General features: G+C 39.9%; 1 protein-coding gene across 1 annotated transcript; it reads left to right on the plus strand.

The window, feature by feature from the left end:
• The first annotated feature begins 1,421 nt into the window (after positions 1–1,421).
• On the plus strand, positions 1,422–24,652 carry LOC131689686 (TBC1 domain family member 9). The gene is made up of 12 exons (XM_058974941.1): positions 1,422–1,613; positions 1,696–1,871; positions 2,110–2,933; positions 2,996–3,144; positions 3,200–3,305; positions 3,396–4,067; positions 4,136–4,291; positions 4,353–4,778; positions 4,846–5,060; positions 23,291–23,811; positions 23,876–23,973; positions 24,040–24,652. The coding sequence occupies exons 1-12, from the start codon at positions 1,570–1,572 to the stop codon at positions 24,274–24,276; spliced, it is 3,624 nt and encodes a 1,207-aa protein (XP_058830924.1). The 5' UTR covers positions 1,422–1,569; the 3' UTR covers positions 24,277–24,652.
• The last annotated feature ends 1,121 nt before the right edge of the window (positions 24,653–25,773 follow it).

The raw sequence follows: 25,773 nt of genomic DNA on the forward strand, positions 1-25,773 counted from the left end.
AGTGATCTGCCCCTAGGTTTGGTAGAACAAGTTTATTCGAAAAAAAATTAGCATATCTAAAATTTCAGTATATGATAGAATGGACTTTTCCCTTTCATTTACAATCAAAAGTAAAATATTCTGCCGGGGGTTCCAGAACAACTTTTCATTTTAAAGACTTTTTGTTTGAAAACGTTGGTTTTGCAAAGAAACTGTTTCACAATTTTGCTACTAGTTATTGCTATAGACATTCAAATATTACTAAAAGTGAGAATCGGATGGGTAATTTCATTGTCTACAACTATGCATAGAAGTATAAATCGATCCAAAATCGGTCGGGAAAGTTATTAAAATTTTGCCAAAGTTTTAAATTTACACGGGGCCTATTGGGTAATAAGCCAATTCCAAAAAAATATTTTCATTTGTGATAAATGGTTTGCTTTAATTAAACAGTGTATTCAGAGGAATCTGAGTGCTGACAAAGTCCTACCTGAAAGCAGAAAAAACATAGTTCCAGATTCCACTAGCTCTTACACACAAATGATATCCTATGACCAAGGAGGTATATAGAAGAGCAGACAAAGTTTGTATTAAATTCGGACTCTGACCGTTTCAAAATTAGTATAAAAATGATGGAAAAAATATAATTCTATGAGATTTAGGTTCAAGGTTGGTGACTTTTAGGAAATATTAGAGAAAACAAATTGCATTTGTTCCTAGAGGCAATTAGTACAGGCGAGTTGAGTCAAACGTTAAAGTCTCGACAAACATATGATTACGGCGTCAAAATTCACTTTGAATGAAAATTCCGAACAAACGGTCACTCACCAATCACAGATTTTGATAGTAAACAAAAGAGAAAGGTTTTCCCTTGCATTTAGTGCGGTGAACGATGTTCGGCCAGTAACGTTTTGTCAGGAATTTCCCTTTAAAGAGAATTTGTGACAGTTGGCATTTACGCCGTAATCACATGTTTGTCGAGAAGTGTTTAAATCGCCTGACCATGTCGGTCAGCCTTTTTTGAATGGGATGTCTGATTTTTTTCAAAATAATTATCTGAAAAGTGCCTTGGCATCCTTGATTCCAGTACAGTACGCAGCCACCACTGCGAAAGTGAATAAATCAGAGCTGCCACGCACACCTCGGAGTAAATTAGTTTGATTCCTTTTTATTTTCAGTTTTGAAAAATGCAAAATCTACCAACTTTACAGTTTATACGCGAAACATCCCCCCTAATCATGCAGCACCCCCTATTATTATGATTACTACTTTGAACTGATTAGAAATTAGTTTTTTAAAGATTTTTGTTAATAATAAATTGTTGAACGCACAAAAATTTTCAAAAATTTATTTTATTCACTGAACGATAAATTTGAATTTTTTATTATGACAATACGGATTCTCAATAAAATTATCTGGCAGCTCAGGTCAATATCTTGAAATGTCAAAAGTTATCAACAAAAGACATCTGTGTGTTGAAATTTGTGAAAATGCAACAAAAATGTTTTGAATAATTTTGCCATAAGTAAATAGGTTTATATTTGGGAGTTAGTTTTACCTAGATTGTGAGAATTTTGTTAAAAGTAAAAAATGTGGATTCCACCGCGAGAATGTGCAATGCCCTTCGCTTTTTGGTAAAGTGCATTACAATACCTATTTCAAACGTTACGCCCGTCGATTTTTCTCGTTCGATTAATTAATGTTGCCCTGTTACAGGACCAGCGAAAGTACATTAACCACATCCAACTATTTCCTGCTCCAGCACCGGAAAGGCCATGGAGGCCTGCGAGGTTTTTCGTCTATGCTGGTCGGTACGCTGGATAATGTTCTCGATACGAAACCGTCACCGTACCGGATTTTGCATGTTCAACCCTCGACGGGACTTTACTATGGTGAGTTGAATTTTTGATATGTGAAATAATATTGGTTGCCACCTGGTTAGTTTGCAAAACATTTGCAATCGGTTTCGTCATGTACGATTTAGCTTTTTTGGTGATGCTTATGTTTCGAAATGGAAGAGAAAGCCAGATAAGAATGAATGACTCATACCATTTGTCTGGTTCAACTAAATATTTATTTTTATGTGTAAATAATATACAAATAGATGCGTATATAAGTATTAAATTTCAGAAATTGCCTCGGACATCACATTGGAAGCTATCCTGAGAGACTGGGAATGGCTGTCTAAGAACTTGTTTCGTGTGATCAATGAAATGGAAACGGATGAAGAAGTCACAAACTTTACTATCTGTAAAATACAGTCGTTGCTGGCACACAATACTCGACCAACGGAGGAGATGGTCGATCCATCTAGCTTTCAAATCATGGTCAACAAATTTCGGGACAAGTTCAAGATGCCGGAAGATGAGAAGCTAGTTAGCTATTACTCATGCAGCTATATTAAAAAAGTTCCCAGACAAGGACAGTTGTATCTTTCATTGAATCACTTGTGCTTCTATTCGTACATTTTCGGTGCAGAGAGTAAGCTGCGATTTCGTTACACTGAACTAACAGATATCAAAAAGTCCGGCAATATGATCACAATCAAGACAACTGGAAGCAAGGAGTACACTTTTGCGTTCCTCTACTCACCTAGCGAGGCACACAATTTGATTGAACAAATGAGCAAAATAACAATGCAAAAGTTGATCCAGGATCCGGAGCGACCGATTTTGAACCACGACCCAATGGTTGGACGAAAGATGGAAAAGAATGTAAGTCAGAAAACGGTTCTGCTGCGAGATTTAACTACCAGACAGCTATCGGACGAATATCGAGCGCATTTCCGGCTTCCTTTGACAGAAATTCTGGATGGAAGGATCAGCGCTTCATTGTGGACACCGTACACTAAGAAACATGTGAGTGGGATGATCTATCTGTCACAGAGTTACCTCTGCTTCAAAGGCGATGTGTACGGATTGGTTGCACTTGTTATTCCGCTAAGCAAAATTATGGTATGATAGTAGTTTATGTGTTTGCACGTTTAGTTATTAACTTACTATTTTCAATTTTTCAGAGTGTTGAAAAGAAGGAAGATCATCACGATCGGTTTAGCAATCGCATTATTGTTACTACTTCTGATGCAAACATATTTCTTTTCTCACACATTTTGGATCGCGATTTTTTGATAGGCAGAATATCTGTTCTACTCTCCAAAACTGCGATGTAAGTCTTTCTTGATATTCCTATCTTACACAAATTCTGAGGATTAAAATTTCAGGCCGAGCAAGCAGATAGATGACATCGATTGGACAAAGCAGGAACCCCTGATGCACCTTTTTAAAGATCCCGACAATAAAGCCTTTGACGATCTGCAAGCTGAGAAGGTACGTGACTGGAACTGTCGGGCCAGATTGCATTTCTCATAATACAAGATTTTTTGTCAATATTCTAAATTGCTCATTCGCTTATTTCAGCTTAAAAAATGGGAAGAACACTTTTACATCTATGGCCGGGGTGTTTCCATGTTTCGCACAACCGAAACCATCAACTTGGTTATTGACGGTATACCGGACCAGCTGCGCCGCGAAATGTGGATGGTGTACTCGGGTGCGATTCACATGAAACTGATGAATCCAGGCCTGTATAAAGAATTGGTTCAGCGAGCTAAAGACCAACCGCAGACATCTACATTTGAAGAGATTGAACGGGACCTGCATCGATCGCTTCCGGAACATCCGGCATTTCAAACCAACATCGGCATTATGGCACTACGCCGAGTGCTGCAGGCGTACGCTCTGCGAAATCCGGAAATTGGATACTGCCAGGCGATGAACATTGTAACGTCTGTTTTTCTTATCTATTGCGACGAAGAGGACGCATTTTGGATTCTGAGCTGTCTGTGTGAATCGCTGCTGCCAGATTACTACAACGACAAGGTAGTCGGAGCGCAAATCGATCAGGGTTCACTAGATGAACTGATCACGAGTCACCTGCCGAGCTTGCATGTGAAGTTAGGTGATCTAGGCATGATTCGGATGATCTCGCTCTCCTGGTTCCTGACCATCTTTCTCAGCGTTATGCCATACGAGAGTGCACTGCACATAATAGACTGCTTTCTCTGCGATGGAGCAAAAGTGATATTCATTGTAAGGACTAATTAATTTAAAATTATCTCTTGGGAAAATTATCGATTTTTTTGTTTTCCAATTTGTAGATAGCTTTAAAAATCCTTGAGTGGAATCAGGACAAACTTTTAGATTGTAACGACGATGGGGAAGCGATGCAGCTACTCTCCAACTATCTGATGGGAATTTATAACGATGAGGTGCAACAAATCAAAAATATGGATAAAGAACGAAATCAGCTAAGGGTAAATCCGAGGATTTTTTTAAGATCAAATTATCAATCTTTTTAAAAACCAAATATTCTAGAGTCAATCGGTGCAAACACTAATCTACGAAGCATATACCAAGTTCGGGAAAGCAATAACATCACAGAAGATTGAGGAGCTGAGAAACAAACACCGGCGCTTGACAGTGCACCAATTGGAAAAGGACTTGGAAAATAGTTTTGTGAAGAACTATAAGGAGAATGGGTATTTCGACGCAGAGGAGTTACGGATGTTGCTCTGCTATACGAAGGATGAAAAGTTAAACCTAAAAAACTGCAGTCGCCAAACTTCGGTTAATGTGGAACCGGTTTACGATGCGGCATTGCTGAGTGATGCAAAGAAACGGTTCCGTGATAATCGGTACGACTGTTTCCGAGTGGATTTCGAGACGTTCCGCAAGTTGTTCGTGGATCTTACGCCCTGGGGGCATGTTCAAAGTATTGATATAGCGGAGAAACTGTTTCGGGTTGGTTGAGAATTTATAGTGGACATCTTATGCTATTTATTTCCAAATTATTTCCAATATTTTTCAGCTTATGGACAAACAAGTATGTGGCTATTTGGAGTTTAAACAACTCATATTTGCCTTGGGAATCATTTGCTCAAAACGTGCTACGGAAAAGTTGAAACTGCTGTACATACTGCACTTGCCGCCACTGTTGTCCGCACACGAGATCGAAAACAGTAGCCGAACAGAGTCGAGAGATTCCGACACGGAGGTTGCAACGGAAGCGGAATGCTTTTTCAGGCAAGTGTTTAATGAAATTTACAATTAATATCTAAAGAAGCATTACTCACATGTGCTTGGCTCTCATGCCAAAAGACAGTTCGTTTCCCTATGCTCGTCAGCGATCCAGATTTTCGGTGATTGGCTAACCGAGGCATCACTCGGTACCAGCTAGTTGATTTAGACGTTCACAAACGTTGTGTGAACTGTTCGTATTTAGCGTCTAGCTGGCGCTAATTTGGTGTTAGTTTAGGTCAAGTTGGTGTCAGTTACTGACAAGTGGAACACGAAACAGAATCCAACTTTGTAAAGAAACAAGATGAAAAGTCTGCAATGGTATCGTTCTTCCATGACCACCTTTTATAGTAGCATCAATAACCATTTTGGTTTTAGTTTGGATTTATCAAACTAGGTGGTGTGCTTTTAACGATATTAATTCAAACAATGCATAGAGCTTTATTTAATTACCGCTTAACGCGTAATCCCAAATAAATCATTTTAAAAGCTTTATTCCACTATCTTTAACTCATCATTCGCATATCTCCATCACGACTAGCTATCAGGGTTAAACGGTTGTATACCATTCCCCAGAAAGCCAATTCCCAGAATTCCATCTCCCAGAATGTACCGTTCCCCAGAAAGATATTGCCCAGAATGTACCATTCGCTAGAAAGCCATTATCCATAATGCTTCATTCTCCAGAAAATCATACCCCAGAATGCCTCATTCGTCAGAAAAGTTAATGTTCGTAATCATTTTTTGTGGTGGAGCCTAAGGTTAGCTCATTACCTAATTCAAGGAGCCGCTGAGGTCATGCCGCCGAATGTGGCTGCCTCTCGCAAGCAAATCTGATATCCACTCGTAAAACCGGTTTACTCGATCATAGGGATTGGTTCCTTCTTTCAAACATGAGCAGTTTTTTTGATTTTGTATGCCAAATAACTCTTGCACGTAAATTTGTCATATTTTCATTCTTCTTTTGAACTTTTCTTGAATCTACATTAAAATCGAAATGAATGCTCATTTTGACAAAAGGTTTGGTGTGTTTTTAGAGCATTTCTCGACAAACATGACAGCACAGCCCAAGTTTTCTCTTTTGTTTACTACCGACATCTGTGGTTGGAGAGTAACGGTTTGTCCAGAATTTCCGCTAAAAGTGAATTAGATTAGATTAGATTCTGCAATTTGTTCTACATGTTTCCTGGACAATAGTACTTTATGGGGAAAACACTTTATTTTTTTTTTGGTGTGGAATGTGCACGAAAGCGAAAGCGTTTGATGGAAGTGGGAACAAGTACAGTCGTGATTCGTTGGTTGGGCCACAGCCTATGTCCAACTAACGAATTTGATTCGTTAGTTGGACCGACTGACATACGTCCAAAACTATCCAAAGGACACGTTAGTAGTGTAAATGCTTCTGTTCACATCTCTGATTATTTTCGGTTTGATTGTCATGATTGATTTTGACATTAAGATGCTTTTTAGTTGGACAATGGTCCAACTAGCAGAGGTCCAACTAAAAAGCGGTCCAGTTCAAAAGTGACCAACCAGCGTATCACGACTGTAGTAAGTTAAAAAGATCAAATGAATGAAAAATAAAGCTTTTCTGGGGAATGACTTTCTGGGAAATGGTGCATTCTGGGGGATGGAATTCTGGGGAATGGTACATTCTGGGAAATGATTTTATGGGGTATAGTATTTTCTGGGGGATGGTGTTCTGGGGGGTGGAATTCTGAGGAATGGCTTTCTGAGGAATGATTTTCGGACGAATAGTATACAATCGGGTTAAACTATGCGGTAAAGAGATTTTCCAGCTCGTAACTGGTGAGCTTGCCAATTCACACGCTACAAAGAACCATGTATAGAGAATGTGATTGCACACATAATTAAACAAACAGTTCTCTCTCTCTCCACTCAAATTGTCTCATTTTTCCTAAGGCGAAGCAATAATTATATTTGCTGTATGTGACAGTGTCATCGTACCAAATTTTCGCTCCTTTCCAACATATCCCTTACAAACCACATGTCGCCCTTGAGTGCACTGTCTACAGACACTTTTGAAAATGGATTAGAGAATCGGAGACAAATAACAAGTTTACTGCTGCGACTTGTATTAATTTATTCTGCGTCATTCTACTAATGTGTATCTGATTTCGTCGCTATTGTGCTATCTTATGACAAGTGCCATTTCGCCGTCATCGAAATAATAAGTTCCACGTTTGAAATGTACTTTGCCCATTCATAAATCAAGTATTTTAAATGAGCGTGTGCGTGTCTGTGTATTTCATTTGTTCAGTTTAGTGCTCTGATGTACTCATCTGCACTTTGTTTGGTAGCTTATATGATTTATTTATTTATTTGAAAAGCTTTAATCTTCTAGGTCATTCGCCTTGGGCGCATAACAAAAAGTAAAAGAAGAAAATGAATATTTACAAATCTAATTTGCAAATTATTGTTCTGTTTCACGCGTATTGTTGTTCCTAAATAAGCGATGTGGTCGGTTCTGTCACAGATAGTCGAGTAGTTCCGCGTCCTTTAAAGGGCATTAGCACTTCCTCTCGGGCGCGTTCTTTGGCAAAGATCTCTCTGATGGAAAGCGGTAATTTATAGTGCAGTCTGAGGTCGTCGAAATCCAACCAGCTCACTAGCATATGTTCCACTGTGGTTCACAGTGGCGTTGCTGGCGACAGTGCTCGTTGCTCTCTTCTATCTATCCGATCTGTCCATCGGTCGAGCGAGCCTTTGACGCGCTGAGGCCACAGACTAACAGACATAACACTCGTTGACCCATTCTTCGTTCGCCTTAACGGTCATTTCAAATATATGTTTAGTTGGGACTGTGGCCGTATGCATTATGATGGCACCACTGAACGCATTGTACCGTTCAAAAATTTGAACTGTCATCAGGTTAGTTTTCGTATAGCAGTGCAATTCGAAAATGGGCAGAAAGTGTGAATTTGGTTGGTGCAGCAACAAATAAGGCTATACTCCAGGAAAAACATTTCACTTCTTTCCAAAAAAGCATGAACTGTAAGTAGTTCCTATTTGACACTCAAACCAAACAAATTTCTTCATTAATGTATCCAAAGGTGCGCATACGTGAATCTGCCGGGGAAAACGTAAGAAGACTCAGAGTAGAAAGTCTGTGGAATTATAGTTTATTTTTCTTCTTTCTCCTAACGCGTAGACTCCGTCCAAATGCCGTTCCGACGGTTGGCGATGAATTTTTCGATATCATGGTTCTCGAAAGTGAAATAGATACAAGTTATTCGCAGTCAAATGACGAGATCAACAATATAACTGCGCAGCTTGAACAATCGGGTACTGAAAACAAAGAAATTTCAGCAACTTTTCCTGAAATTTTGAACAACTTAGAATTCGTAGAGTGTGCCGATTTAGATTCATAAAATAAGCTATAAACATATGTACGAAGCAGAAAAGGTCGAGAAAAGGCGTTATGAAGCGGAAAATTTAACACTTAAATTAAAGTTGAAAGCAGCGAAACGCAAAAATAATTGGAGATTGTAGTCGAATATTTCTAAAAAGAAGAAGATCACTGCATTAAGAAAAGCCTTGCGACTCGAAAGACAATCTGGCATTGAATCTAAACGACTAGCTGACCTGCTGAAATCTCATAAAGTGTTACACAATTCTCTAATCAATGAAGTGCAAAAGCCACAAGGTCGTAGATTCAACAAGGAAACTAAAAAATTTGCTATGGGTACATATCTTGCGGGGCCATCAGCATACAGATCGATTCAGCAGTCAGATGTACTGACCCTACCTCATAAAATGACGTTAGGTAGATGGAACGCAGATATCCAGCTAAAAACAGGAATCAACTACAAAATTCTAGATAAATTGAAGCAAAAAACAAGAAATTTTTCAAAGCATGAAAAGGCAGTTGTCATTGCCATTGATGGGATGTCAATTAAAGCCGAACTAACATATAACGCTCGCACCGATACTTTTATGGGTTTCCCATGTGATGGTAAACTGAAGAGACTGGAAAAAAAACAATCCAAAAATTTTAGCGACCGAGGCAGTTGCTGTAATTATATCTGGCGTTAGTACACTGGATCCTAAACGGTGGGACAGGAACAAGAAAATTGGAAAACGTTCAAATGAACATCGTCGTTTCAAGCAGGTTACATTTCATTAATTCGATATCGTCCTAACTCGTTATTTTCCTAATTCTAGCTACTATGAACAGTTTCTCTATTCAAAAGCTCTAACTAGCTATTATTTACCGTAATGTATTGCAGTTAGTTTGCCAATATGCTGGTACTAGCACGATTTAAGAATAATATAAATGCATGCAGCTTGCACGCGTTTACATTATGCGCTTGTAGCACGTTGGCAACCGGCTTTAATATCAGTGCTACATAAACATGGTACCTTCATCTACAATACCCGATCAGAAAGAAATAACAAAATTATTACATACTGTGTTACTTTGTTATGATAACAAGTTGTGTAATAACTCTGGTCTCGTTAGTTGGTAAAATAACAGAAAACATAACAGAAATTCTTCTAGTATATATCAAAAATGTGACAACCGGTGATAGGCTTCTATCAGAATTATAACAAATTTTGTTAGGTTCTCCCACGGCCAATATAGCTTGTATTACCTATTGTATAGTATCAACAAATTTAGCGTGCAGGTCTAAAGATAGACTAGAATAGAAAAATATAGCATACATTAAGGCGTTTTCGTTTGGCAGCAAAAAGCTTCATGTAGCAAATGCTGTTTATAGTTTGGTCAAATGATTGCATACATGCTGGCTGATGGTTATTACGAATATATATGACACGCTGATGCTTATTTGTGAATTATAGCGATTTGAACCTGGGTATTCTGTGTTTTATGTGGATGTTTCCTGCATGAACCAACGACGTTGCTTTCGACTGATGTTTAATGTTAGCATAATATTCCTCGCATCCGTCAAGGGCACAACGATTATAGATGCATCTTGTTTCCAGAACGCACACATTGAACTTTGCCAAAGCCTAAGGACTGTTTGTTTTCCTTGTGTCATACGCTTGTTTTCATGCAGTTTTACTCACTACTACAGCTGCCTATATTACGATAGACTGAATAGCTTTATAGTATCTCTGCAGATTAGGAAAGTGGGCTATTTTTAGATTCTGAATAGTGCACATCGGTGCTTCTCTTGTACGCTAACATGTTTTACACGACTTCTAGTAATAATGTCGATGCGATATGGTAACATTGAGCAGATAATTTACGTACATTATTTAACGGAGAATACGACGAATGTTATTTATGAATAGATTCAAAGAAACAAATACCATAGTTTTGAGGTTTGATTTTTGAAATTTCAAGAGGCTTTGTTATTACAATTTTAATATGGGGAAGATTAAGCAAACCAGTACAATTATCTCAACCTAATAAATTCCTAGAAATACAAATATTTTACGGTAGCGCAATCTATTAACTGTGAATATTATAACAGATAATCAGAAAATTCGAGATATTGTTGAGGATTCTTCGGTGTGGCGAACTGTAGAATATTTTATGTTTTTCTAAAATGCATTTTCCATTCCAAATTTTATTATTTTTAAGGGGAATTATTCAATATTTTTACATGAAAGTTTTTAGCTACTTCAAGCATTATTTAAAACACATTTAAATTGTAACAGCGAACAATAATACCAGCTGGGATATGTATATAATCAGAGATGTCCAAGCCATTTTGAAATAATTATAGCTTTATGCAGCATACTCACAAATATTAATCTTTCAACAATTTGAACAGGTCGCCTTATTTTGTTTTAACTTTCTACAAAATAAATCAAGTATCTTGATTATTACGAAAATTTGTTAGCTCGATGATTTTTTAAGAGGAACGAAAACCATCGAATACAGCGTAAACATTAGAACATTGGTAGTTCGAAGAACGCACAGACTGGCCAATTTTAATTGTTTATGAAAACCCGCATAAATTGGAGAAATCGGACTGAACATTTTCGAAGATCCTCAAAATACATAACGATATTGTAGAAATCAGTATACATCAGAAAGATCTGAAAATTCGTTTTTGCACTATGCACAATCGGTTAAAAGAAAATTAATTATATAACCATTTGACTAAAACATAACAAATAGTTTAAAAATGATTTTTTATTTCAATTCGCGTTTTATTATTTCATCTGGAGTGCTTGATACTTCCTGCATCTTTTTCAAAATAACTTTTATATGAAAATTATAATCTTTAGAATATCTTGTTGATAACTTTATGGTTCCAAATTTTTTTCAATAAAGGCGTTGAAATCATTGGCCCCATATTCGAAATTGTGAGTCAGACGAGTGTCTCAGAAAATAAATAATCTCTTAATCAAAATGCAACCAAGTAATTCAAATACCCTACTGACAAGTTTTCCGACCACTTACATATGAAACCTCGAAAATTTGCTTTAAAAAGTTGAATAACGGTGCATGAAAAGAGACTTCAGCGTATTAGTAAATTGACGGTCTTTTGTGTAATGTAACAATCATTCACAGTTGATTGTTTGATTTGTTTATTGGGGCTTTAACCATATGGTCATTTGCCCGCTTTACAGTTTACCGTTAGCGTTCAAAGATAATTATGAAAGAACATATGTATAACTTATTATAACATCATCGTTATATGCGTACATTAATATCATATTAGCAGTTCAATGATATCACCAGAAGATATAATCTTGATATATGTTTGCTCGCCTTGCTGATTGGGATATCACAAAGATAACACAGTGAGTAATAAATATCAACATGAGATATACATTTGGTAGCTTTCTGTTATGTCGTTCTGATCGGGAAACGGTTAAATCCTTGAAGCAACGAGGCTTGGAACCAGTAGCGTTAATAATGGACCAATGCTCAACGAACGTAAAAATGGCCAGAGAAGCTGGTGCTACGGAAAAAATCCCGTTGATACCAGTCGATAACACTATTCTCGCCTTACTCTATGATAGTCCCCATCTCATGAAAAATGCTAGAAATAATTTATATAAACATAACGCGGTATTTGATGGGAAGATTGCTAGCTTCGAAAGTATAAGAAAGCTGTACCATATTGATAATTCTTCAGTACCAAGATTGGCTCCGAAACTACCCAAGTAACAATTGAAGTTTTATAGCACGCTACAAGTCCAATTTAAGTTTTATGAGTGGCTATAGAACTACCATAAAACCTCAATTGTTACTAGGGTAATAGAACGCTATGTTTACCAAAAACCATTTACATCAATGAATGTGGCCCAAGCAGCGCGTACATTGAGTGCCTCAGTATCTAAAAGTTTACTATATTACGTCAAATCAGGAGAAATGCCTAAAAGCGCAGAAGGAACCGCAAGTTACGCCGAATTCTTTGATACCTTATTTGATGTATTTAATTCTAGGAGCTCCCAAGAAACGATTTCAAAGGTATACAGTTACAGTAGTTTGTAGTTCATGCACTTGTTTTTTTTTTATCATGTTTTCTTATAGCCCTATCGAACAGCAATCAGGAGTGTGTCATTTCATTGGGACTTCCTAAAGGATGCAGAAGAAACCTTGCACAAATTATACTTTATACCTCAAAGTTTTGATTTAGTTAAGGTATTAATGAAACAATAAAATAAGCATAAATGATCTACAATTATAATTTCTCGCTTCAAGGCCAAATATGAAGCCAGAACACTTTTAATGCGACAACGCAAGCCAGCCTTCGTGAGTGGTCTTATTAACAATATATATGCTCTGCGTTGGCTTTGGAGTTATCTACAAAATAACTTCGATTGTGAGCATTTATGCACAAATCATCTTAACCAAGATCCCCAAGAAAACAATTTTTCTGAAATTCGTAGGAGATGTGGACATAATGATATCCCAACTGCATACCAGTTCGGTACAGCGTATAAGTACGCTGCAATAACTGCGAATGCAAAATTGACTGAGGGTACCAATTGTGAGAACGATAATGCATTACCTATTCTTGATGATAATGTCTTCTCCAATGATGGAGTTAACGATAATTCTGAGCGGTTCACGTATAGATTTAAACCACTTGCACCGGTTGATCAGAGTAAAAAAATAAATGCACTAATGTATATTTTAGGTGCATCAGTATCAAAACTTCATCACAATCGTTGTAGAAAACAACTGCTTTTCAGTCGTACAGAGGCAGTACAGAATTCCAACACGGCTTATACATTCTGCTTATTGAAGAATGCTAAATATTATCCAGGAACCATATTGTTTGATATTGGACTGCTTGCTTTCACTGCGGTTCTCTAAATATTTGTACCAGAATCGCAAATACGTCAGAGCAAGATTGTCTGAACACGTTGAGTATGACAGGTTCGAAGCATTTGTTTGTCCCTCTTGTTTCAAAACTACCGTGGATAAAATTTTTAACTCTTATATCCGGTTACTTGAGAGAGCTTAGAGCACAAAGACACACTGCTTCGAAGAAAAAAGTTGGACATGGTAAACGTAACCGTAAGGCAAAAAGAATGAACCTTCCTGAAAAGTTAGATATTTAGCAGTTGATCCAAAAACGTACATTGCTTCATTCATTATAAAATGAAAAAAAAAAATTCGCATCAATTTAAAAAAAAAAACAATTACAACAGTTTGTGTCCGTTTATTCCATCCTTCACACATATTGCACATGCACTGCAAATTCGGATGCCTCATTCCGCAAATGTTTGTTTATGCTCTGCCTGGCTAATTTTTGTATTACGCCGGGGGACGAAATTGTCTTCACTTCACGGTGGCGTTTATTTTCAACCATATTCTGCATATTAAGGGATAGTCGAATCCTATCATTTGTTTGGAAAATTGTTGTAATACAGAATGAGACTGTTCTACTCTTCATTCTGCATGCATCCGCTGGTAAGCTCCTTGCATTCCTCAATAAATCCGTGAAGTGTATCTGTTTTGGATGGAAGGAAGACGATGGCAGTGGTGAATGGTTTTCTGGAAAAAAAATAATTTATATTTACCATTGTACAGAACGCAATCAGGCTCAATCGACGCTGGAACCAGAATCTGCATCGAAGAAGTTTGTTTACACTTTTCTCATGAGTTGCTTTTGTTCAGATTTTGACAAAAAGCTGATATGCAGTTGAGCGGGGGAGAACCCACTAGTAAAAATTTTGCTTTATACGAGGGATGCACCGCTTGCATCTGAGTGGTTGGGACTGTGTGTTATAGGTGGAGTTAGTGTACTGGCAAAATTGGAAGAACGATATTTTTTACAGGAATTTCTTCATAGTGTCTATTAGTCTGTGCTGAGGCTGTCCGGTACTGCCACGCCAACGACACACGAAAGCTCCGATTACCTTTGACTTCAGTTGTCTCAGAACATCAGCGGCCGGGACAAGTCGGATGAAACGTCGGCGGGCGTGTCTCATCTTGCCCGTTACGCGATCTTTCATTGCCGTCGATGCTACAGTGACCCAGCAAATTGTTGTTAGTATTCGGCCTCGATAGCCTGGATGAAAGGGTGGCTGAATTTCGCCGACAGACTGAAAGAGAGTCCGACAGCACGAGAACGAAAGTTTTTTCCGGTTTCTGAGCCTTAGCATGCGCGATAGCCGACAGAGAACACCGACCATGGCGGAGGGAGAGACCTTGCCTTATTTCGCTTACTCCTATTCCAACCTCATCTTCGATCTTGGAGCCGTCGGTGAATAACAGCACGTGATTCCTATACCCGGTGGCTATCAGTTAGTTGTATTTGGATCTGGATCGTGCCAGGCCCGGTCGAGAACTCGGTGTAAACGGGCGATCCACGTCAGTGTATTCCTGGTAGATCTCGTTAACTGTCTGTAGCAAGAAGCAGTCCTCTCCGGCAGGGGCGGCGAAACACTTTACGCCCGAGTGGGTAGAAAGCATAGGGTGAGGGGTCCATTAGTAAGGATTGTTTCCCTTTTCGCAATGCACACGCTTACATTACATTCACATTAAATCACGTTCGTTTATGCAAATGGAATTGTGGTACATCGATGTTATCAAATGTGTGTAGTGCGAGATACATGCGTTGTGCATCTAAATTTTTTGAAATGGTTCAAAATTTCGAGTGGGTAATTACCCACTCGGTTATTTTTGAGTGGGTAGTACTACCCATACTACCCACGCTTTCCGCCGGCCCTGCTCTCCGGCTGTACGATCCAAGAATCCCAGTGCTCTTATGGTATGGTGGGTGCAGCCGCCCAACGAAGGGGGTGAATCCTGACCTCCACAATTCAGCAGGCGTTGGCTTGGCCTGAATCGGATTCAAAACGCACGGGGTTGTTCCCAGTTCTTTGCTTGATTCGCATGGTCGCAAATGGGAGGGCGGCGTTTGCAGACAGGGAAGCGAAGTGCCTGCCTAGCTCGGTGGCGATGGTCGTGAGGTCGATAGTCGTGCACCCGTTAACGGCAATGGCATAATCACTGTGTCCGCCAGAGCTCTGCTGTCGAGGAGTCTGGAGAGATGCCTTCCATAAACCTGGTCCAGCTAATTTTTGCCTCTTCAATCGCTTTGCTGGTCCCGTTTCTGGTTTTTCTGAAGTCATCGGATCACTGACTTCGATGCGGATCGTCTATAGAAGTGTCCTTCACTGCCCGTAGCGCAGCTCGGTCGGTGCCCTTATGGCTCTTTCGACCATCACCAGTTCACCGACTGTCGAAAAGGGTGTTCCCACTTGTCCTGGGTATGCGGGTAACGGCGGCCCGGTCGGGGGGGGGGGGGGGGGGGGTGACCGTCCCGATTTATTAGATCATCGACGGTCTCCTCCTAGCGGGTCCAGTCTGCCCGAAGGGCCACCGAATTCGGCCTGTCACTGTTGCATGGGTCGGATTTCATCGGTCTGTGGAAGAATGTCTAACTGCCAGATTCACGACGTCGTTGTTTTCGACTACTTCAGCAATGCTTTTTCAGGTTTCCTCTTCTATTGCATGTACGCGAGCCCCATATCTTGCGGTGCCCGTTCACATCTCCCTTGATGATAAATAGGGTTTCAACTTAGCCAAAGAGCCGCTGAAGTTTGCAGCCCACATTCGGAGTACTATCCCGACCAGGAAATCAATACCTTGTTGAATACCTCCATACAGTGAATTTTGTTATTGGAAGGTTGAAAAGGTTTTGTTATTATTCAGGTATTATAATACCTCGTTTCATTATCAACTAGTTATTCGTAGTACATGTCTCAGTTATTATAAGAGGTATTTTACCGCTTATTCTACGCTCCTCAATACCTTATTGTGGTGTTCAAGTATTGGGTACAGTATACCTGAATTTGGTATTCTGAAGTTATTTTCTTCTGCTCTGGATCGGGGATATAGAAGGATACGACGGTGTGCTGCACTGGATACTAGCCTCCTAGCGACGGCTATTAGTTCGGTATCCGGCACATCGAACCGGATGGCCAGACCCACCGTTTGGTAGATGTTATACCCATTGGTGGCACGAATACCGGCTTCCCAAACATGATACCGGATTCGTCTGATCTCGGCCGTGCGTCTCCTGCAGGACCAAACAGAGTCTGCGCAAAGATGTTTTGCAGTTTACCCAGGCATCCTCGCAAGCCATGTGTTCTACTGAAGGGCCAGTGTTGCTGAGTTAGTGATTGGAGCGGTGGAATGAAGGTTAGACGAGGGCAGGTTTATGTGTGCTTCGCCACCTCTTCCACTGATCGCTATTCCGATCAAAGCTTGTTGGGGGCCGAGGAGGGATTTTCGTTCCCCCCAAAGAACGTTGTTGAGAGTACCTGCAAGAAATATACGAACAGCAGATAGTTCCCGGCTGAGTGTACCATACGACGAGTTTACCCAGGTAGAGGTTGGGTCTCCCGCACTAGTAACCGCCAGGGGCGCATCGCAGCGGGGCGGAACTTCCCCGAATGGGGCCAGCACTGGGCGCTCGTGTTGTCACCAATGGCTTTTTTATTCGAGCTGGTAGTCTTCGGTGAGGGTACGGTTACTCCCATTACGGTTGAGGTTAGTTAGCAACTGCAACTGGATGATGGTCTTCTTGCTGAGTGCTTCTGAGCTGTAAACTTTTCTGGTGGCTGAACCCTTGGGCGAAAATTTGCCGGCAGATGAATGAGTGCCCGAATGTCCCGCGCAGTCGCCGCAGGGGGAGCTAGGCTACAAAGCGGTATGTCCCCAATCGGGGTCGGCACGGGAAAGTGGGCGTCTCGATTGGTGACTACTGGATTCCTGGATGGTAAAAAAAGTACCGGGTGCCAAGAGCAACCTGGAACCGAACTAAGATCTCGTCGCACTCGTTACTGTTGGCGAGTATATGTTTTCTCGGCTGAGAGTTCTTCCCGGTGGCTCGCCAAGGGTAAGGGTGTCGGAAAATCTGAACCGGTTCTCATTGTAGTGGAGTTGTCTGCTTCCTCTCTCTATTTCCGATGTTGCTTTTGAGGTTAGGCGGGGCGATCGCCTACTCTGGGGTCCAGGAAGTTGCTGTGTTAGTTGAGTTTTTGGATTCTGATTGTCTTGCGGTAGATGCTTGCGAACGGGTGAAAAGAATGCTAATAGAGATGTTAAGGGTACTTCCCTGTTGTAGCTATAATGGTCCTGTGCCAAAAGCCGCCGGGGGTTATCGGACGGGTAGTAGGGCCAGTTGCTAGTGCGTACTAGTCCGAGATAAGTGTATTCGGGAAGGGTAGAGCCGTGAAAATATACAACCACCAGGGCATAATTGATTCTGAATTGAATTGATCCTACGGACCGGCACGACTCTTTGGCCTTTAAGCTCATCACGTTTATCGGTGTTGTAGGCCACTGTTGTTGAGTGTGGAGTGAGAGACGGCTTTAACCTTTTGTCCGTCAATCAACTTGTTCAAGGTCAACAAAGCATTGTACATCTTTTTAGAGGTCGTCCTTGAGACGTGTCGGGTTCCCCTGCTCTCTTTCGAGGCCCAAACCACCTTTGTCGGATCGCATCCTAACAAACTCTTTACCGAGAAGGGGGGCATTGTCGCTCATCTCTTTCGGAGTCTGCACTTCTAGTATCGGTGAAGGGAAGACGTATTTGAATTTTAGGTTCAAAATTCGAGTAGCCTTTGCACTAACTGTACATAGGACTTAACACTCGCGTAATAGATCGGGCGGAAGCTAGCGGCTACCTGTTCGGAGGCTGAACTTCGAGAGAAATATGAGGCTGAACTTCGAGAGAAATATGGGTGGCGCGGGCCTAGCGAAGGTTTGGATTTTTAAACACGGAGCTTATGTTGAAAAAAATCGAAGTCCTTCTATGAACTTAACCGGTTCCATAGGAGTGGGCGTTTGTATATCGTGTTTGGCCGCATGTGTATAACAAATTCTGCAAGCGCGTCTGCATATTCACGATGGAGACTATATATTTGTAAGTGCTAACACCTTACTCTAACCGGGGCGCTCTTATACTGCGAGATAGTGGGCACAAGTATGTGTTGATAAGTTTATTTGTATAATTGCGTTCGCTGTTATGACTTAGTTTGTATTATCGTGGTGATCTCGAGCGTCGGTATGTTCGTGTGAGACACATTTATTTTTTAAATGCGAAAAATATTTCGCCATATCGTAAAATTCGCTCTAATTTTGTTCGATCACTTTTATTTCAGCGAGGCATTTTACTACAGAAATGATACAAATATGTTAAACACTCCCCTAGGTTGACGGGTTTGCACCTGACAGACAATTGCTTTAAGATAGTTATTGCATTACGCCTCGATAGTGGTGCTTATGGGCCTTTTTATGTTTTGTTTTTTCATACTCCGCACCATCCCAAACTCAGTCAGCCAACAGCCTATGCACATAGACGCAGCAGGCTGGTGGATCGCCGTGGATTGGCCTTTTCTGTGGGCTGTGTTTGCAAACTTTGTTCAACAGCTTGGTGAACACAGCTCACAGTGGGGGTCACTGCGTGTCGATTGATTGACCAGCTTCGTCATCGTGCACAGGTCAATAAAATATATAAAGAAAGGTAGAAGTAGAAACCTATAGGTTTGTTTTTAGTTCTAGTGTACAATGGATATATGCTAGTCGTTTGTCTATCTGAGAATTTGTGAAAGCTGGATCAGGGAATGGATGTAAAACTGGATGATTCTATTCATTCGGGAAGATTGGATTGATAAATTAAGGAACATTTAGTTTACCAACGCACGCGAATCATCCATTCCCAATCAGCATAGCATGATGAAATCCTGTTTTTGTTGTAGTTCTATTAGTTACTGATGTATACCAAAAATAATATCAATCAATTTATACACTACTAGTTAATCTCTTTGCATCTTATTTCTTTATTCGACATGTTATGAACCCTTTTATTACTATATCCTAAGTTAGATTCATACTAACAGTCACCAATACAATTCATTGCATATTCTCTCATATACACTCACAATCTCTCCCATTCCAAACGTACAAACGCTCGTTCCTTCGCGATAACACAAACCTGGCCACAAACGCGAACATGCAATTGCAATCATCTACACATACACTGCTGGTCAATAAAATAGGTGTGAGATAAAAATACATGAAATTTTGAGTTTTCTCTAAAAATATTTCTATATTCAAATATTTTATAGTTAGGCACAGTCGTAAATATCAAAAAGAACACTTTTATTTGTAAATTAAATGTTATGCTTTATCGTAACTCTTTCTGCTCTATGAAATCCAAAAAAGTACCTGGTCAATGAAATGGGTGTATTGTAATCCATTGCATTAAAATTTTTCAAATCCAATGATTTTAAGACTTCAACATTTTTAACAACTAGTAACCTGTGTAAGCTCCCTTACTCAACCAAATTTTATCCACTTGTCTTGACATTGAGTCATTCAAACGCTGATAAGTTTCCGTTGGTATAGGGTAGCATTCCTATTAAGCTGCTTCCCACAAACGATCCTTTTTTGTGAAATTTCGATCGAATAACTTCTTTTTAAGTACATTCCGTAAATTTTCTACGGGATTGATGACAGGAGATTGGCATGGTCTGAAATGATAGTCACTTTACTATCCCGAAATCATTCCTTTACATACTTCGATGTGTGTTTTTAGTCAATATCCTTTAGGATGTCCATGCTTTAGCCTTGCATTCGAATCTTGCCATTATAGTGGCGTTGCGAAGAATAGGACCTGCGCAATTCCACGAGAAGCAAGCTCCAAACCTCATTGTTCTCGCCTCCGTGCTTTACCATATTTTGCGTGTGTCGCAGATCAAACTGTTTGCACTTTGGACGTTTAACGTTTCGTTGTGCATCGGAGGAAAACAGGAAACCTTTGATTCGTCCCTCCGAAGGATATGTCGCCATTTTTTGATTCCTTCTGAACCAGGCCTATTAAGGCTGTTGAAAAGCAAATTGCATTTTTCTTCAAAGGCTTTGGCTTTGAAATAGTGGAACCTTCTTAGCAATTCTTTCTGGAAGATTGGAATTTTACGACCTACAGCGAACTGTTCGCGGACCTGCCACTTTTACAATTTGTGCTGAATTGGTTTTGGATGACGCGAATGGATCAGATTTCGCGATCGTTCGCGATTTATTTATACGTCTTATCTTCTTGAACAAAATTTCTTAGCAAAACTCGTTCCACTTGAGTACAGTGAGATGCTCGACCCATTCTATAACAAATCTTTGACTTATTCAACATTTGAATACATTTATTAACACGCAGAATTCAAACTTCACAAAAAAAAAACGTATAATGAAATTATGTAAAATAATAACACGTTAATATATTTCACACACCTATTATATTGACCACATGAAAAAGCTTGCGGTAGTCTTGTTTTGCATCTTGACAAAGATTGCAAACCCAGCCAACATTTTGATTCACTTTAATAAGTTGCAATTTGATTAACTGTACTCTTCAACGATATGAATTGATTGTATAAAATGCAGAGATTTCTTCTATGTGAACAAAAGTGGAGGCCATATACGTACAACAAATCGGTATAGTAGAACTATGTGATTTACGACGAATTTTGATCTCATCAGAAGCATTATACAATCATCTAGCTTATAATTTTGAGTTTATATATGATCAACTTTACAATCACACATGAAGATTTATGCAGCTTAAGATCCCCAATGTTGTAACAAGTTTTTTTTAAAATAATATGAAAATAAAAAATCAGGATGAAATTTACCTTATTATGTTATAAGACACAGTTACGCCCACACTGGTAGATATGTTTTTCATGGGTGAGGTTGGAGTTACTGGAACATCAATTATTAAAATTACCTGCTACGATTTTCTTCCAGTTTCGAACCTGAGATCTTCGTATTCCCAGCATAGCCGCTATGTACTCATCTATTTATACACTGTCAAGCAACGATTATATTTGATCATTTTTATCGCATTGTGATTACGATCTAAAAATACCATAATCCAACCTAAATATGGCACTCCTATGATACCTTCTATACCTGTCAAATCATAACCTACATTCTGTACTCAAGCCATTTTTTATTGCTCAAATATTGAACTAGTCTGGCAGAGAATTTGCGAAGTGCTATAAGGAGGTGACTATTTTTTTGAACGATTTTGCAGTTTAATCCAATTGCAAATTAATTTCTATACAATGTTTCAAAATTTTCTTATTATTCAGCATGCACAATTTTGTTTTAAGTTGTAGTGGACTAATAAATAACTTCAAGTCAACATTGTATTTCGATCATAGATTTGCATTCTATGTAAACTTTTTACAACAAAACATAATTTTTACTTGCACTATTTGTAATTTTGATTTAGTCTGTCATTATTTGTAATTTTTTGTAAACTTTTATATACGATTGCTGGTTTGCTGGGAATATAATCTGCGCCAACAACCCACTAGTAACTTGACAGATCCCAAGGCTTCTGTGTGCGGTAGGTGTGATTGAGACTGCTGCAACTTGGTATGCGTAATTGAGAGAAAAACAAAATAATCTATCACACACCTATTTTATTGGCCAGCAGTGTATTCCAGCAAACCCACCGCTCGCGGGATCATGAATCGGTCACGTCTGGAAGTCTACCCTGGGTTATAGAAGCCTAGACTCATACCTTCAGTTGGACCAATCAAACAATGACGCTCATACTCACTAGACAAAACGTTCCATGGCGACATGACCGGGAACTCTAGTGATATGGGGAAACTGACTTTTCTAGCATCTAACACTAAAAATTAAGCATCAGACTCACGTTCCACAATCATTCAAGAATACACGATTATAACATCGAATTTCTGCACGCCAAGTTACACACGCTAGCGCAAGCGACAAACACGTTAACATACAAACGCTCGAGCCCTTCGCGATCACATTATTCACGCCAACAGACAAATATGCATCCCTGGATTCGAACACTAAAACTCACACCTTCCACGCACACACCACCACAGGACTCATAATTAGACTTTACATACAGTGTCACACGCAATAATTACAGGTTTTCGTCTGGCAACCGAGGGAAGTACATCTCACACGCAAAACTTATCATTTCAATGATGGCCTTGGATGTGCGTTGCCTGTGTTCAAGACACCATAGCTTCGTCCATCAGGTCAAGGATGTATGAAACCCGCTAGCCACCACCCTCGGCCCTAGTTGCCCATAAAGGGATAAAAAAAAATGTTTCAAAAATGTTTAAATGAAAAATGCCCGGAAGTTACAAACCAATCGTCGGAATGGAGCCGTTCATCGTCAACTGCGATTAAAGGTCATTCAGAAGATCAAGGCTGATCTCAACATTTCATTCTCCCGAGACACCTATAAATGTTAACGAACCAGTAAACAATTACAAATAGTGGCCAGAGCTCGGGTCCGTAAGGTGTAGGACTAAATGCTGACGAAACTTGATGTGTCTTGATTGACGACGAAATCTATGTGAAAGCTGATTTCAGACAAATCAACAGACAGACACAAATTCTGCAAACCTCTTGCTCGCTACAAGTTTATTTTCGCGGGTCAGTTTGCGAAAAATTTATGATTTGGCAAGGGACCTGTACTTGTGGCAAGAAACCAGTGTTCTTTTGACGGATAAGACTATTAGTTCGGAAGTATATAAACCAGGTCACGGTTAGAATAGTAATTGTCGAGGTTATTGCTTAGGCTTTTTTAGACCTTAATCATCTTTATAATTGGAGAGCTATACATCTTTTGGGTACCATTATATTTTTAAGCAGCATGTCATCAATATATGACGTACGCTATTAAGTCCTACAATATTTTTGCAGAATTAGTAAAACAGAAAGCGTTCCTGAACAATAAATCTAACCAAATGAATGTTATTCCTTCCCACAGCGACAACCCAATCGAAACCATCAAAGCCCTGCCCTCGCCAATCGACATTAGCCTCGAGACATCGGACGTGGAGAACCTCTCGTTGTCCCATTTTAACGCCACACCAAATCTGTCGATCGACGAATCATCCACAAACGCCGAAACGTCGTCTATATTCTACGTTGATTTACCCGCAACTTCAACTGCTGCTGGTACTGCTCTTGACCGGATGTCGACGAACAATGCTAATCTCGGGGAGGCCGAATCGTACGGATCCCGATCGGACATCAGTGATTTGGGTTTCAACAAAATCAACTTCGAAGATGGCAGCAGTAGTACGACCACCAATGGGCGGCGAACTACTGGGAACGAATCGCGGAGCATCAGTAGCTTGAGAATCTTTCTCGACGAGCCGGATTCGAATTTTACCAACAAAACCATTCCTAACATGAGGCAGAAAAACTTTATCGTGCTGTGGACGACGCTGCTAGAGATCTTAAACAAGGGTCGAAAGATAGCTGATGGTGAAGTTCAGCAAGCTTGTTAGTATAATGTTTATTTAAGTTTGATTAAGGCTTTAACGAAGTGATTCCAATTTTGTTACAGACATCACGTTGATTTCGCTCGGCGAAGACGCATTCTTTAACAGGAGTGGAGATAGTTTAGAAAGTTATACCCAGTTTACGCTCCCGCCTCCAAATGAGGTGCGTACGATTCACTTTTATCAGTTATCATTTTGAAATTTTATATCCTTCCAATCTCATTTCTAGACGGACCCCAACGGAAACCCATCCGGACTAAATGTGGAGCACTTTCCGGGTCCGCTGATGACGCAATATTCCTCCGAAGAACAGGAAAGATCCGGTGAAGTGTGGGAAATAACGTTGAACCAGTTCATCGCTACGACAATCTCGGTCTGTTCCATAGATGAGCATTTCTCGCAGGCATCTTCCATCAAATCACGAGTGGAAATGTTGCAGAAAAATCGCCGGAAGTGTAAAAGTTAATAACTAACGTAAAAAGGGAAACTTGTTCAATTTTATTTTTTAACATTTATTAGTCATACTAAAAATAGTTTGTTAAAACATAATTTTAAGTTTTGCAATTTTCTCGAATGCGTGCGATGTGAACATCTACTCCGCGAAGGGAGGCAAATTGTACAAATATAATATGATATAGCTAACAGCTTGAACAAGTGAAAGTACTCCATGTCATATGGCATAAAAAATTTAAAAAAATATTTAGTCCATAAAATGTACCTATATAAACTGAACAAACAAGGCGTAATAACCTCTTACCTTGCGACACAATGTTGTTATAAATTATCTCTGAGATGATTATTACAAGATTTAGTGAATATCATTTATTTTATTTAAAAACTCATGTTGACAAATATTTATTTCATCCGAAATTCAATAGCTAAGACTATTTCCGACATTAACTGTAACAGTTCGAATGGTGCATTGAAATCCAAAAGCATAAATCATCTCTAACAAACTGAGTAGTAGTCGTGTGGTAATTGTTGATCGCAATGTCCAGTCAGTACCCTGCCCTGAAAAAATGCACAAATTCTTTGACATTTTGGGATACACATATCCGGCAGAAAAGTTTTGGTTTGAAGGCAAGTTTGCATACTACGCCAACGGTTGGCATTTTCGGATGCAGTTCAAGAGCGAATCATGTGCTTTATCCAACTCATCGACAGTGGTAGAATTGGTTCTGGACCTATGAAGTCACCAGCATCGTCTCGGCCCTCCAACAAAGAACCGTCAGTATAACAAACTACGTATTCTTAAAGTTCATCCAGCCAGACATGATCGCAAGGCGCTCGAAGAAGATCTAGGGGAGTACGTAAAGACCGATTGTACATCGCTTCGGCCGGCGTTTCTTCATTGATTGTGTTCTCTCCCTCTTTAATCTTTTTGACCGCTCGTTTGAATGTATCAAAAAACCTTTCGGCCTGGCCGTTTGACTGCGGATGAAAACAATGCTGAACGCCGTTCTCGTTAGAAAACTGGCTGAACTCTGTACTTTCGAACTGTGTTCCGTTGTCTGTGACAAGGAGCTCAGGCATTCCCCTGTTGGCGAAGACAGAACGAAATAGGTTGATGGTTGCTGCCGTCGTGATTCGCCGAGATGCGAAGACTTCCGGCCATTTGCTATACGCGTCGACAAACACGAGGTAGTATTCACCGTCTATCGGACCCGCATAATCTGCATGAACACATTGCAATGGACCAGTAGTTGACGGCTAAGATTCGCTTGTTGCTTTAGGCGGGGACCGTGATGCACAGTGATGACATGCGCTTATTAAACTGACTATCGTCTCATCCAATCCTGGCCAGTACACATAGCTGCGTGCGAATGCTTTCATTCGTTGCATTCCCGGATGGCCCTTTTGGAGTTGATTCAAGCACCTCTTCCGAAAGTGCAGCCTTGGACGATCGAGAACCCTTCTTGACGATCGTAAAATCGTCGCAGCTCCCAATCGTGCGCATCTAACT

The sequence above is a fragment of the Topomyia yanbarensis genome, chromosome 3 (genome assembly GCF_030247195.1).
Source record: "Topomyia yanbarensis strain Yona2022 chromosome 3, ASM3024719v1, whole genome shotgun sequence".
Classification (NCBI taxonomy): Eukaryota; Metazoa; Arthropoda; class Insecta; order Diptera; family Culicidae; genus Topomyia; species Topomyia yanbarensis.

What these genes read in the sequence shown, in the direction of transcription:
- LOC131689686 (XM_058974941.1), top strand. Translation starts at nt 1,570, where the DNA reads ATGTGGATTCCACCGCGAGAATGTGCAATGCCCTTCGCTTTTTG. An exon ending in GCAATGCCCTTCGCTTTTTG is followed by an intron (nt 1,614 to 1,695) that starts GTAAAGTGCATT and finishes GCCCTGTTACAG; the next exon opens with GACCAGCGAAAGTACATTAA. An exon ending in TAGCGGAGAAACTGTTTCGG is followed by an intron (nt 4,779 to 4,845) that starts GTTGGTTGAGAA and finishes AATATTTTTCAG; the next exon opens with CTTATGGACAAACAAGTATG.